The sequence below is a fragment of the Pistacia vera genome, unplaced genomic scaffold, assembly GCF_008641045.1.
Source record: "Pistacia vera cultivar Batoury unplaced genomic scaffold, PisVer_v2 Contig177, whole genome shotgun sequence".
Taxonomy (NCBI): Eukaryota; Viridiplantae; Streptophyta; class Magnoliopsida; order Sapindales; family Anacardiaceae; genus Pistacia; species Pistacia vera.
The window spans coordinates 563789-578995 of record NW_022195866.1 but is presented as its reverse complement, the minus strand read 5'-3'; the positions used below and the strand labels follow the sequence as shown (position 1 = coordinate 578995).

Here is a 15207-nt window from a genome sequence, read left to right as displayed (position 1 = left end):
CATCACACACATTTCGGCTTCCACTGAACAGTTAGTAGTAACTTAACCATAACTTGCTCAATAAAAATCCAATTGATGAAAGGTTTGAATCTTTAGAAACTAAATAAAAAGGATTTAATTTGATATATTATATGATTAATTTGGATAACTGTAACCTCAAGGTCGAACCATTTCTTTTATCATGATCATACACATTTTGGTTTCTCCTGTTTCTTGATTTCTACTGAATAGTGAGTAGTAAATTAGTTATAACTTGCTCAATAAACATCCAATTGATGAGAAATTTAAATATCTTAAACCTAGATAGATAGGGCTTTAATTTTATATATTATACACTTAATTTGGATAAATTTAGCCCCAAGTCCTAACTATTTCGTTTATCATCACACACATTTTAGTTTCCACTGAACAGTCAGTAGTAAATTGATCATAACTTCCACAATAAAACTCCAATTTATGAGAGGTTTAAATATTTAGAAACTAAACATACAGACCTTTAATTTAGTATATTACCCCCTTAATTTGGATAACTGTAGCCCCACTGCCGAATCATTCCTTTTATCATCACACATTTTGGTTTCCACTGAACAGTTAGTAGTAAGTTGGCCATAACTTGCTCAATAAAACTCCAATTTATGAAAGGTTTGAATATTTAGAAACTAGATAGATAGGGATTTAATTTGATATATTATAAACTTAATTTGGATAAATGTAGCCCTACTTCCAAACCATTCCTTTTATCATCACAAACATTTTGGTTTCCCCTGTTTCTCGATTTCCACTGAACAATCAGTAGTAAATTAGCCATAACGTACTCAATAAAAATCCAATTGATTGGAGATTTGAATATTTGTAAACTAGAAAGATAGAGCTTTAATTTGATATATTATACAAAGAATTTGGATAACTATAGACCTGCGGCCGAACCATTCATTTTATCATCACACACATAAAACCAATTAAATTTTAGTGATGACAAAGGAAAACAAATATTGATATGTAGTTTTAATTGTATTTGTTCTATCTCTTTTTGTTGATATTTTTTTATGTTACATACATATATTGAAAACAGGTTGTTTCTGAATATAACAAATTTTATTTTTATTACAAATATCATCTGATATTTGTTGTCGAACCATGTAGCTTTAGTAAATCATTTATAATATACCGAACCATTATTATTATTCTTAAAGGAAAATAAATATTGATATGCAGTCTTAATTGTAATTGTTATATCTCTTTTGATGATATCTTTTATGTTACATACATATATCATGAAAAGAGTTTGTTGCTGACTATAACTAATTTCATTTATTTAACAAATATCAACTGATGTTTGATGCTAAACCATGTAGCTTTAGTAGACCATTCATTTTATCATCATACACATTCAGGTTTCCACTGAATAATTAGTAGTAAATTAACCATAACTTGCTTGATAAAACTCCAATTGATGAGAGGTTTGAATATTTAGAAACTAGACAGATACAGCTTTAATTTGATATATTATACACTTAATTTGGATAACTGTAGCCCCACTTTCAAACAATTCCTTTTATCATCACACACCTTTCGGTTTCCACGTAACAGTTAATAGTAAATTGACCATAACTTTCTCAATAAAAATCCAATTGATGAGAGGTTTGAATATTTAGAAACTAGACAGATAGGCATTTAATTTCATATACTGTACGCTTAATTTGGATAACTTTATCTCTACTTTCAAACTATTCTTTTTATTACCACACACATTTCAGTTTCCATTGAACAGTTAATACTAAATTGACCATAACTTGCTCAATAAAAATCCACCAATTGATAAGAGGTTTGAACCTTTAGAAACTAGACAGGCAGAGCTTTAATTTAATATATTATATGCTTAATTTTCATAACTATAACCCTACTGTCAAACTATTCCTTTTATCATCACACATATTTCGGTTTCCCTTGTTTCTCGATTTTCACTGAACAATCTATAGTAAATTATCCATAACTTGCTCAATAAAAATCCAATTGATGAGTGGTTTGAATCTTTGAAAACTAAAAAGATTAGGCTTTAATTTGATATATTATATGATGAATTAGGATAACTATAGACCTGCTTCCGAACTATTCATTTTACCATCACACACATAAAAAAAATTCAATTTTAGTGATGGCAAAGGAAAACAAATATTGATATGTAGTTTTAATTATATTTGTTTAATCTCTTTTTGTTGATTTTTGGATTGATTTTGTTGTTTGATTTGTGGTTTTACAATTATCGTCTTTCTTTAGGATGCTATCATCAAATGCCTTTTTTTTCTATATGTGGTAATCAATTCTAATTGCAGCAAATGGATTTTTTTCACAGGATCTTTATCTTCATGGCTTCTTCAATGCTTCAATTTTTGTTGCCTTGAGATTATATTGTTGCAGTTGTTGTTGCTTTCTATATGAGTTCTCTTCTCAACCTTCTTAATTTTTTTTCTTTCTAAAATAATAATAATAAAAACCATTCATTTTCTCTTCTCAACAATCAAAATCAATTTTTCCTTTGGCTCTGCAAGTCTCTTGCTTAAAAGTTCACATTTTTTAACAAGGTTTTTTCTTTCTTTGATTAATTTATAGACTTATCAATAATACCTAGTGGGTTATCCTGTAAATTTTTTTGCTTTTCTTGACAAAGTTTCAAACTTTGGTAGCAAATGTCAAATGGTAACATATTTGAGAAAAACCGTGATGATATAAACTTTAAGTTCAATTTGTGGATATTTTATTTATTGATTTTTTAATTATCAATTCAATATTAAATGAACTTCAATATAGAAAATAGATATTTAAACCACAAAAAACCAATAATAATGTAAAAAAAATATATATATAATAAACATACCCGCGCAATGCAACTTGAAAATGAATATAAGTTACAGAAATTGTGGAAGGTCAATATAAATTTTGAGTTTAAATAGTTGATCTTCATAATATTCAAGTGATATTAAATATCATACACGATTCACTACAAAATACTGACATCGAATATCAAAGACATGTATGCAAAAATAATATCAATTGTACAAAATGATGATCCTGAAAATATAATTAGACCATATAATATTTATGTGATCTTCTCAAATTGGATAAATGATTTAATAACATCTACCTATAAGTGATATTAATAATTATACAGATACAATTATTAATTTTATCTTAACACAACTTTGTATATATATACAATTTATATTTACTTTAAAATTTATATAATTTAACACTTATTATATCTTAATCTAGTTAGTTTATTTGGTTAGAATAAATTTGTTTACAATCTATTTTAAAAACATTGAATAAACATATCCACGTAACGTGTGGGCCCCATGTCTAGTTATGTGTATACAATGCATCACAATCGTTTAAGAAATCTGCAATTAGTATATATATATATATATAATTGTTAAAATTTGTAATTTGCTTATTAATAGAAGAAGTTTTTACTTCTTCAAATGTAAGCTACTAAATATTAAATTTAAACACATGCCTGTAATTAGGTCATCATTGATTTAATTTAGGAATTTATAGACAAATAGTTCTTATGTCTGACAATAAGAGCCATGCCAATATGTTATAATGCAACAGCAAATAAACATCATAAATACGAATTGTAAGTTATTTTTTCAACTTATGATTCTAGTGGTGTAACACTAGTCATAGTATGAACACCTCACTTTGATTTTTGCACAATCACTCTTATTTAAAGTTCCAGTATAACGACCTTGTGTTAAAAGTGATCACCTTTAATTATGTTGGTATATGTTATACCGGGTGACCACCTCTGAGTTAGAGTGATCACAACGTATCTAGCAGTTTTATTTGGGTAACACATGTTATGCTTTTAGAATGCATGAACTGTTATATTCTCTTTTGAGATATTTGTGTGGTTCATAACACTTGTCAAATTCATATTCAATGTGATCAAAAGTTTTATTCTCTTTGATAGATGACATCTTTATATTGGAATAAACTTTTATAAAGGTGAATTTAATAAAGATTATTCCTTGCCACTTGTCCCTTTGCATTGGAGCCCAAGTTTTCTATATATTCGTCTCCTCCAATGCAATTCTTTTCAAACCTGATTATTCCTCTGATATTACTCTGAAAATTCCTTGAGGTTTCTTTTGTTTTGAATCAGGTTTCATATGCCTTAGGTAGGCTTACAAATACCTTGCATAAACTTTGTTTATTTGTTCATGGCTGGAACGTGGGTTTCCATTGGTGATGCTTGATGGGATTTCAAACTTTTAGAGCTAAAGTGCATATTTGGTGTTGATCCTTGAGAGGAGCTTAAGGCTAACCATGTGGTCTTGTGAACGTGGAGCTTGCTGTGGTAGTTTGAAGTTTGACCAAAGGGTGGTGTTTGAAGCGTTGTAAAACAGGGAGTGTTCTTGCAACTGATGCTTAACTTTGGTTTTGTAATTGAACTATAAATATTTACTATAGTGAATTGGCTTCATCTGAACTTGGTCTCATGGATGTAGGCATGTTACCGAACCATGTAAAAATCTAGTGTTCTTTATTTTGTTTCGTGGTTGGTTGTTTTGCAATGATGAAGAATGAACACTAAAATCAACTTAACAACCCATTCCACTTAGGATTAATTCACTTGGTAAAGGCAGGGGTGGATTTAATGAATGACGAGTGGGGACCATGGCCCTCACTCAATTTTTTAAACATTTCAGATTTTCTATTTATTTTAAATTTTATCCTTATAGATCTTTGAGATTTTGAGAACGGAATAGCCAACCCTCACGGTAAGTTTGGATTTTGTTTTTGTAAAACCCTGTTTTTAATTCTAATATATTTATTACATATTCTTTGTGATTTTTACTTTTATGTAAGGGGATCTATTAGTTTTTAAAAATTTTATTAGGAGTAAAAATGAAAGGAATAAGAGCTGTTGGGTTTGCACGTAATGGTTTAAATCTTGATCAAAAGGGTGAAGAATGTAATCTATTTAGGGGTGAAAATCAAGTCGAGCCACTCAAACTATACTTGATGTTGGCTTGAACTCGACTCCGCATTAGTCGAGTCAAGTTTGAGTAGTTAATCGAGTAAAACTTGACTCAGTATATTTGAGAGTATTTACAAGCTCGATGGTTAAATTGACAATTTTTAAAGTAATAGGGGTTATATGTAATTTAAAAGTTATAAAATTTGCAAATGCACCCCTGTTAGATGAGCTTGAAATCAAGTTCAAACTTGAACCCGATTAAAACTCGACTAAAACCCGAAAAAAGCTCGATTATACGAACTTGAATTCAAACTCGATTTCCAATTTCAAGTACCGAGTTCGAGTTTGAACTTGATTTCTCAGGTTCGATCAGGCTTGAACTCGAATTCGAACTCAGTACCATAGAGATCGAGTTGAGTTCAATTGACCAAATACTCGACTTGATTCGATTTCACCCCTAAATCTATTAGATGTAATCTATTCTTTTGATTTTGCATTTACTAATGAGTTGTCACAAGCATTGTAGAGAAAAGATCAAGACATTGTAAATGTTATGGCCCTAATCAACAACTCCAAAACAACAGTTACAATTGTTGAGAGATGAAGGATGAAAATCATTGTTGAGTAAAATTTATTCATTTTTCCAAAAACATAATATTGTCATTTTGAATATGGATGATATGTTTGCAATTCGAAGGCGGCCACGACGAAGAGTTGAGCACATGAAAAATTTGCATCACTATCGACTTGAATTGTTTTATATAGTGATAGATATGAAACTTCAAGAACTTAACACTCATTTCACTAAGGTTAGTACTGAGTTGCTTCTTTGTATGACATGTTTAGATCCAAGTATTTCATTCTCTGCTTTTGACAAGCATAAGTGGATCTGTTTTGCCTAGTTTTATCCAACTAATTTTTCTGCACTTGAGTTGATGGTACTTGAGAACCATACTAGGACTTCTGTTATTGACAGACGTCCTTGTGATGAATTTTGCTAAGTTAGAAGGAATTAGCGATTGGGCTAAGATTTTAGTTTAGTTTAAAAAAGACATTTTGTATCCGTTGATGTATAAGCTTGTGAAACTTACATTGGTTTTACTAGCTGCGACTGTGATCATTGAAAGGACTTTTTCTGCAATGAATCTTGTGAAAAGTTGGTTACACAATCGAATGGAAAATCAATAGATGAATGATTGCTTAGTCACCTATATTGAGAAAGATGTATTTGATACAGTTGATGATGAGATAATTATCCAATGTTTTCAGAATATGAAAACTCGTCGAGGACAATTGTAGAAAAATTGTTTTATTTTTACAAAAATTGTGTTTTTTAAAGATATTTATTTGTATTTTGTAACTTTTTGTTGAAGCTCATCATAATGAAAAAAAAAAAGTATGAATATGATTGGTTTTAATTTTTTTTGGTTTATTTTTTGCCCCCATCGAGTGAAATTCCTGGATCCGCCATTGGGTAAAGGAATTAAATCTTTCACGAATGAATCTATAGGCTATTGTTATTTGAAAATCAAAAGTCCCATCAAGTTTAGTTTCATTTGAGAAGTCTATTGGACAAATATAATGTTGAATCTTTACTTACTAGCTTAATCTCTTAGGTGAAATGACAACTTAACCATTCATATTAGCCTAGTCCATTATAACTTATATCTCATAGGATTCATTCTAAAGCCAAGCATTGAAAGCATTGATCCATCCTCTAATTAAGTTTTGTTTTTCAATGAAATTTTATTTATTATTTACTTGATAATTATAAGCACTGTAACCTCCAATGTTATGAGTTTATTAATTCAATGTTTTATTGTTTAAGGGAGTATTAAGTGAAAGTATAAGGAAAAAAAATCATCTATAAAGTTAAGTAGAAGTGAGATTTAAACTTCAAATTAGTTTATAAGTTTTTTTTATTTTTTTTTTCATCTACAACTATTTTCTTCATAATTTTTCTTTTCAATGCTACATGTATTATTAGGGGTAAGCGGGTTCAGGTACTCGGCCAAAATCCTAGGAATTGACACCAGACCTACACAGTATCGAGTCCTGGGATTCAGGAACTGGAACCGGTGCTATGTGGTTCCTCGTACTTAGCATTATTCACTATTCCTCAAACAAAAAGAGAAAAATGATCAACCGAAAATTTTCAATCTTTTGACTAGAAAATCTCCCCCCTCTCTTTATCAACCCATTAACCATTAAAAGCTAGATTTCAACTTAAAAACAAAATTCTTTTTTAGTGAAAACCTCCAAATTCTTTAATCTTCTACAATCCAAAATTCCTCAAACTAGAGTCCAAAGTTCAGGTTCTAGAGTCCCTAAATCAAAATTTTCATCTTAAAATGAATAGAAATTAATAGAAATAAACAAGCCTGAACTGAGTTGGCCAGAGCTTCCAAGCACAGATATTCCCCATTGGTGTTTTTGCAAACCCTAAATGAAACCCCTAAATTAAATAAATTGAAAATCCTAAACTAGGAAATACCTTCGTTGGAGACAATTGATGGCAACCTTTGCGAACAGAAGAGAATCGCACGATTCTTACGGAATTGAGAGCCAGTCGAAGAATCGAAGTGAGAGGCAGAATCTTCCAGTTTTCCCCAATTCATACATCGCAATTTCTTATTTGAAATTGAAACATAAAATTACAAAATAGTCCCCATTTTTTGCTAAAATTTTAGTTAAGTCCTAGTTCTTAAACCTATTCCAACTCGGATACCTAGATCTCGATTCTGATTCTGATTCTTAGGTCAGTTTCGATTCCTTGAACAGGTGGAACCCGTACCAACACCGCATAGTACCGGTTCCTCACAATTAGAAACTTGAATTGAAACCCTAGGTACCCATTGGTTCTAGTTCTACCTAAAAATTTTGCACACCCCTATGTATGATTATAGAAAAAGAAATGGAGTAATCTTAGAACCTAACAAATTTGGATTGTTAACAAAATAATACAGATTATTTATAATAATAAAAAGTTTACTGTGGTATAGGAATTTGGATATATACAAAAGTATAATAATTTTTTTTTCATAAGAAGGCCTAAATAAAGTTTTTGCGTTAGCCTATACTTTCACTTAGCCAGATCCGGATTAACATCGAAATGCATATTATATAGTAATTTGATCCGCCTATATTACAATAAGTAAATGTTTAATTAGGAATATTAATGAAAAAAGAAAAGTAATATGCAAGAGTAGTTAAAACTAAAATATTGATGAGAAATAAATGTTGAAACATAGAAGGACGAGGTGTTTGGCAAACAAAATAGACATACAGAAACTTAAATAGATAATAGGTAAAATAAAAACATTAAAAGGAGCTTAAGTAGCAGATAATGGATTATGAAGTAGTTAATCAACCACGTACACATGTTAAACTACAAGACAATAAGCAAATTAAAGTAACTTGAAACAGAAGGTAAAGAAGCAACTAAGATCTGAGCCCTAGAAACACCATCACCTACCTTCCCTTCTTAGTAAGGAGAAACACCAACATTCACATTTGTTGAAGCGAAAAAACCATCTTTCATAAGCACGTCCTCCCCTTCCTACACATAACCAAAACCCAACTTTTCATTCTATACATGTCATATACTCGTATGTAGATTTTGCATATACATTAAGAGTTGAGTGCACAGATCACCTGCTGGCGCACGTTAGCCTTCTTCACTGCCTGATCAGGCATGAGACCAAAGTGAATGTGTGGAAAGTGGGCCCACTGACAAAAATAAAACAAAACATTGTTCAGTCAAATGACCTCGTGTCAGAAATTGTATATATTTAAATATAAATAAAATGAAACCCTGATAAATTTCTTTATGCAAATGAAAACCTAATTTGGTAAAGAAGAACCCTAAGATTTGTCTTGGATCTTACATTCTTAGCAGCTGCACTGAAGGCTTCTCTGTGGGTTATATCAGGATTTCCAGCCTTAATGCGTTGGATCTCGTCCCTGCAGATTGATGGACCATTCATATAAATATATTTATAAACAATAATGTATGTAGTTTGTATATGTATAAGAAAAGAGAGAGATTTTGAAGAGCCTGAAATCATTACTCACTTGATGAATCGGTTGTACGCCGATGGGACTCTTTGTCTCTTTTCCGGAGCTGAACGTGGGCAGACATACGGACAAGTTAAAATCACATTGTTAACTTTTAGCGGAATTCTCTGCTTATTTTCTTATCTGTTCTCTATGTCATTTCATCATCATTTTCATCTCTCTATTCATAGAATCTTTACCAACTACACTTCCGGGAGAAGAAAACACCCTATATATCATTCTTAAGTAACTGTTTTTCCGGCCTAGAATGGGCTCTAGTTTCCTCACAAAAGCGCAAAGTGGGCAAGTGAAGCTTTTTTCTGTGAGCTAGAATAAGCTCTAAGAAATTGTAATTAAAAATAAAATAAAAAGAAAAGAAATCAAAAACACGAAAGCAGCATGGTTAGTTCAATTAAAAAAAACCAAACTCTGACTGAGTATGATATACTCTTTGTTAAGATGGGGTCAATATTGCAGTTATAATTAGAGTTTATCATAAGAATTATCTAACAGTAAATTAGAAAGCACGCGTCAAAATTATATCTACATGTGGGACTCCTGTTATGGTCATAGAAACAAAGAACAGGGTTGCAGGCATAATATTAATATGCTAAAAGGTAACGTTTACTTCTACCACAAGACCAAAAGACCTTCAATACTGTTCGTAGCGAGGAAAAAAGGAGATGTGTCATTCTTTTTACGATTTCTTTTCTTGATTCTCTAACAGAGTGCTGTATATCGAACATGGAAAAAAGTGCAAAATGATCAATCTATCAAACTTTTTTCGATTGGTGAAATAGGGTGGACAAACAGGGAATAAACCGTTTGACCAAAGCACTTCTTGTGTGGGGTTCATTGCCAAAGCGGATTGAAGAGAACTATTCTCATGGAAACTAAGAATTTATAAAATGAAAAAAAATTTTTTTTGAAGAAATTAAAGAAAAAAAAGAAAGAAGAAAATTAGGAAAAATATAACGAATCTCACGTCTGTTGAGAACTGGGGGCCGTGGAAGCTCATCAACTACTCCTCGAGAGGATACAGAGGAATCATTTGTGTTGGTTTGATTGATTAGAAAGTTTGGAGGGGGATTTGGGATCTCCTCCTGCAAAACAATAATCAGTAAAAAAAAAAAAAAAAAAACAACATAAAATCATACAAATCAAGTATATAAATAATATGTGTATGGAAATTTTGAGTGGAAATCGCAGTTCATCATCACATACCCGAAGATTATGGGAAGGGGAGAAAAAGCTGTGACCCAAGTGAAACTGGTTAGCCGAAGGCAGAAGCAAACCACGCATGTTCACAGGAAGGAGGTTTGTGCAGTGGCCACATCGAACAGTCACAGTCTTGAATAAACTTGTGCAAGGAACACTCACCTAAAACGTATACACTTGTGAGAGAAATATATTTTTTTAAGAAAAGAAAGAAAAGAAAGCCCTAACCCTAAGAGAGGTGAATGGGTGAACAAAGGAAAACCAAACGGTTAAGTGGTAAAATGAGAATGATACCGCGAGCACAGTGTCGCAAATGGTGCAATGCACATAGCAGAGCTGCTCCGAGGGAGGAAGGTGGTCCAAAGACAATGTAGAAGAGGAGGACATCTTCTTTGATTTTTTTTTTCTTTCTCTTTTAAAATTGATTGATGATTGGTCTGGGTGATTGATTGATTGATTGATAGATTGACAGCTTAACAACCACCTTGGATCTGCTTTTCTTTGATTTGAGTTGTGAAAGAAAGAAATTAAAGGTGTATGGAAGAGAGAGAGGTATTTGGTCTAGTAGATATAAGAAGGCAGAGAAATGTTCTGTGCCCTTTGTTTATTGGTGTTGTTTACTTGTCATATGGATGTATTTACATACATAATAAACTAAATGATACATTGATGCATGGACATGAATACGAATTTGAATGTATGATAATATAATTCATACAAAGAGGTAGACTGTTGTCACGTACGCATGGTGTTTATTGTAAGATAAATATATGTGTGGTTGTCATTCCCAATGTATTATAAGAGAAAGAGAGAGAGGCGGCAGATGTGGGGGAGAGGAGCTAGAAAGGGACGTGTGCATGGGGTGATAGAGCTTTCACTTACTTGTTATTTTCAGTAGTTAAGAGGCTGTGTTGTATTCACTTTTTCTTTTTTCACTTTGCCTAAATTTCCGAACCAAAACCCTAACCCTTCTTTTAAAACTTCGGACATTTCACCTCCTCCTTCCGCCTCCTTAGGAATATACATAAACTTTGTGAATTACCTACATTCACACCATCTTAAATACACCCCGTGACACACTGTTCATAGCATATAATAATATCATAACATAATCATGAGAATATCATTTAAATTCTCTTATTATCAGTTTTATGAACTTTTTTTTTAATAAGTGAAAATAAGATGTTACTTTGGTGACATGACCACTCATTCTCCCTCGTCTTATGTAGAGACAGGTACGTATTTAAGTCAGTAGACACCATCTCAGTGTTCAGACTTGCACCTGTTACCACCTTTGTCCTTTCCTAAATTTCTATTTCTTTTTTGCTTCAGTTAGCTAATTTGGTTAGAATAGTTATTCCTTTTCTTCTCTTCCAGAGATTTCTAGGGTTTTTTTGTTAAATTTCATTTATATATATATATATGTTCAGTTTCACAACCATCACCATCCATACTTATTTAAGCCTACGGCTTTCCTCTTCCCCAAAAAGTTGTGCCTTTAAGGTAAATGTTTAGCTAGCATTCATTAATTCACTTGTGGGAATGGGTTATGTGTAACTCTTATGCAATATTATTGAAGATTTTAGGATCACCAAAGAAAAACAGAGAAGAAAAGTAAAGAGTAAAGTTGAAGAATTCTGAAATTTTGGTATACTGCATAACTAACTAACAGAAAACAACTGGGGCTAATTTATATTGTCCTCCTTACAAAACGCAGCGTATTACCTGCTCTGTTACATATTACAAAAGTGTAACGCCCAATTTGAGGTAGCTTAAATATGCTTATTTGCCCTTCGTTTTGTTTGTTTGCCCTTAGTTAAGTTTGTATGTTCTTAATAATGTTGGTTGTTGGTTGCCCTGAGTTTTGGTGAAGGATTGGCGAAGTTGGAAAATATCATACTTCGCCGAGGCGAAGAATAAATTTCGCCGCGGTGACGTATGCTCTGGAATTTTTCGCCGAGGCGAAGAAAAATCTTTGCCGGGCCTAAGAGCTGGCTAAAATTCTTGAGAGGTTTCTAAAGAATTTTTCCTTAGGGGCAAAGTGACCATTCTACCCCTAATTAGTAGTAAAAGTGGGGAGTGAAAAGTAAGAAAATTTCATGGAGAATGCTTTGGAGATGGGGGTGTATTTGTAATGAACTAAAGGGTAAAGATGGAATTTTTAAGAAAATACAACGGCAAAATGGGAAAGAATGCATATTAATATGTGATATTAAGGGTTTAGTCACACAAACCCTCCCATTCTCTACACCCCACACGCCACTTCTACTCTCTAATTCTCTCATCTTGTCAAAGTGTTGAATTCTTATAGAGTTTATGCTTAAAGTTTTAGAGAAAGAACAAGTCTACCAAAGAAGCGGAATTCTAGTGGAATTACTCGAGCACAAGGTAAGAAAATCCAACCCAAGTTATGATTCAAGAAATTAATTGTGTAGAGATTGTATATGCCTTTAACTTTGAGAATTGTTGATGAGAATGATGATGATTGATGAGTAGATGGTTATTGATGAGTAGAAGTGAGCTACGAGAAGTGGTTTTGGTAGTATGGTGATTAAGTGGAGTTTGATTGAATTTAGAAAGAGTTTGAGGAGAATTTTTGAATTGTGTTTCCTGGCCAGGTTTAATCTTGTTTTTAGGGGAATTATGGATGGTTCAAGAAAGAAGTAGAAATATAGTTAAAATAGAAATGGAGTATGCATGCATGATGTTTGATGAAATGTCTAAGAGAAGTGTATGCATGAGTAGAGAAAACTTATTTTTGTACTACATGGCATTTTTGCATTACATGTTTGCACTTAGAAAGAATTAAAAGCAGGAGCCATCCACATGCATACATATGCATATGTATGACAACCTAAAGAATAAAGAAAGAAAGATTAAAGAGAAAGAAAGAAAAAGCTAGAATGCTTTAAAAGAAGAAAAGAACAGGTCTTGTTGTGATGGGGAACCCGTGAGTGACAAGAAGAAGAAGATTTTCACATACACGTTGCCTTAAGTGAGTGGCCTAAGAAGAAGAAGAATTTGTACGGCCCGTAAGAGTGTATGTGGATAAGGGTTGTACCAAGAAGAAATACCTACATGCACGCCACCTTAATTGAGTGGCCTAAGAAGAAAAAAATTTGTACAGTCCGTAAGAGTGCATGTAGATGAGGAATGTACTCACTCACACGGCCAGGGTTCCGAATCCATGCATCAACCGAGTCCGATCGGCAAAGAATAAGAAAAGAATGACCAAGAATAAGAAAGAATAAGAAAGAATGAGCAAGCAATAAAGAAAAGAAACAGAAAGAAAGAAACATAGAAAAGAGAAAGAAAACAAAATAAGAAATAGAAAAGAAGCAAAGAAAATGCATCTCCATGCATTTATGCATTTGCATCTCATTAATGCATGTTACCATGATTTTTGTCATGATTAGTGAGAGAATTGAAGAAAGAAAGAACCAAGAGAATAAGAAAGAAAGAACAAAGAAAGTTAGAACAAAAGAACTGAGAGAACTAGAAACAGAAAAAGAAAAGAGAATGAAGAAGAAAAAGAAAAAGAGTAAAGTAAGGAAAGAATGCAAAGATTGAGCAACGGAGAGAGAGAAGCATAAACTAGCGGATTTGCTTACAGAGCAATTAATGCTTACCCTATTGTTTCTCCATGTTTTGCAGGAAATAGGTAAGGAGCGGTCGAATGGACGTCAAGAAGCGGGGAGAAATGGCATTATTGTCCACTGTATTAAAGCTATTGTATATACTATTTTTGTTATGTAAAGAATTATATAGTTAAAGTAAAGAAAATTTTTGGGCCCATTACTTTTCATCTTATGCTTACGTATTTTTATCATAGTATATTTTCCAAGTATTCTAGCTAGAAAGAAGGTGTTACAAAAAGCAACATCATTACTTGTAGAATTTACAAAATACACATTATTACAAAACTTGTAAACTTTGCAAACAGATCCCATCACACACATTCTTCTTAACATCTCCCCTTAAACAAAACTGCACTACTCCTACTAGTAACAATCCATCACACACGTTCTTCTTAACATCTCCCTGTAAACAGAACTACACTACTAGTAGTAACAATCCATCATACACATTCTTCTTAACATCTCCCCTTAAGCAAAACTGCATTATTTACCCTTTCACCAAGCTGCCTATTTCAGAAACACTCCATCTCGTGAATGAGAATAACAAAGATACAACAATCTAGTGTCCTTACAAACATGCAATTGAGCACTTTGCAAAACAACAACTCTCGTAGTAGCCTCATCCCAAATACTTCTTATCTCAAATACTTATGTAGTAACATTTCAGTAACACTCCATTTTGTGAATGAGAATAACAAAGATACAGCAATCTAGTATCCTTACAAACATGCAATTGAGTACTTTGCAAAACAACAACTCTTGTAGTATCCTCATCTCAAATACCTCTACAATAACAGAAACCTCAGTAGTAGTTGAGTACTTTAACTAGTGGGTAGTCTAATCATTCGTTGCATTCTGGTCATTTGTTGCTCATTCTCCTTGCTTTAGTTAGATGGCTCCACTTCTGGTAGTGAGGAAACCACATTTAGTTTTTCCTTAAGAATCAAAAACCTATGTGCAGCAAGTGCTTTTGTCAGAACATCAGCAATTTGGTATTTTGAGGACACATATTGGACAGATGGCCTCTTATCAACTGCCAGCTCTCTCACATAATGCACATCAATTTCAATGTGCTTTGTTCTGGCATGAAAAACAGGATTCGATGACAAGGCACCAGCACTCAAGTTATCGTACCATAGGATAGGGGCATTGTTGATGTGTATACCAAGTTCTTGAAATAAATTTTGAATCCAAACAACCTCTGTTGCTGCCTGACTAAGGGCTCTATGTTCTGCCTCAATGGAGGATAAAGCAACCACCTTTTGTTTCCTAGAGCACCATTGAACCAGGTTTCCACCAAGAAAAATACTA

At 32.6% G+C, this 15207-nt stretch overlaps 1 protein-coding gene across 1 annotated transcript; it reads right to left on the bottom strand.

Moving 5' to 3' along the window:
• Window positions 1–8260: 8260 nt before the first annotated feature.
• LOC116126205 (axial regulator YABBY 1-like) lies at window positions 8261–10854 on the bottom strand. Its single transcript, XM_031411912.1, has 7 exons — window positions 10553–10854; window positions 10265–10420; window positions 10026–10143; window positions 9059–9107; window positions 8872–8947; window positions 8639–8713; window positions 8261–8543 (listed from the first exon to the last, which is right to left on the bottom strand). The coding sequence occupies exons 1-7, from the start codon at window positions 10643–10645 to the stop codon at window positions 8469–8471; spliced, it is 642 nt and encodes a 213-aa protein (XP_031267772.1). The 5' UTR covers window positions 10646–10854; the 3' UTR covers window positions 8261–8468.
• Between the last annotated feature and the right edge of the window lie 4353 nt (window positions 10855–15207).

Excerpts from the sequence above, each read along its gene's own strand:
- LOC116126205 (XM_031411912.1), bottom strand. The coding sequence starts at position 10,645 with ATGTCCTCCTCTTCTACATTGTCTTTGGACCACCTTCCTCCCTCGGAG. Across the intron at positions 8,948-9,058 it reads GCGTACAACCGATTCATCAA|GGACGAGATCCAACGCATTA; the intron begins GTGAGTAATGAT and ends ATCAATCTGCAG. Across the intron at positions 8,714-8,871 it reads TCAGTGCAGCTGCTAAGAAT|TGGGCCCACTTTCCACACAT; the intron begins GTAAGATCCAAG and ends TATTTTTGTCAG.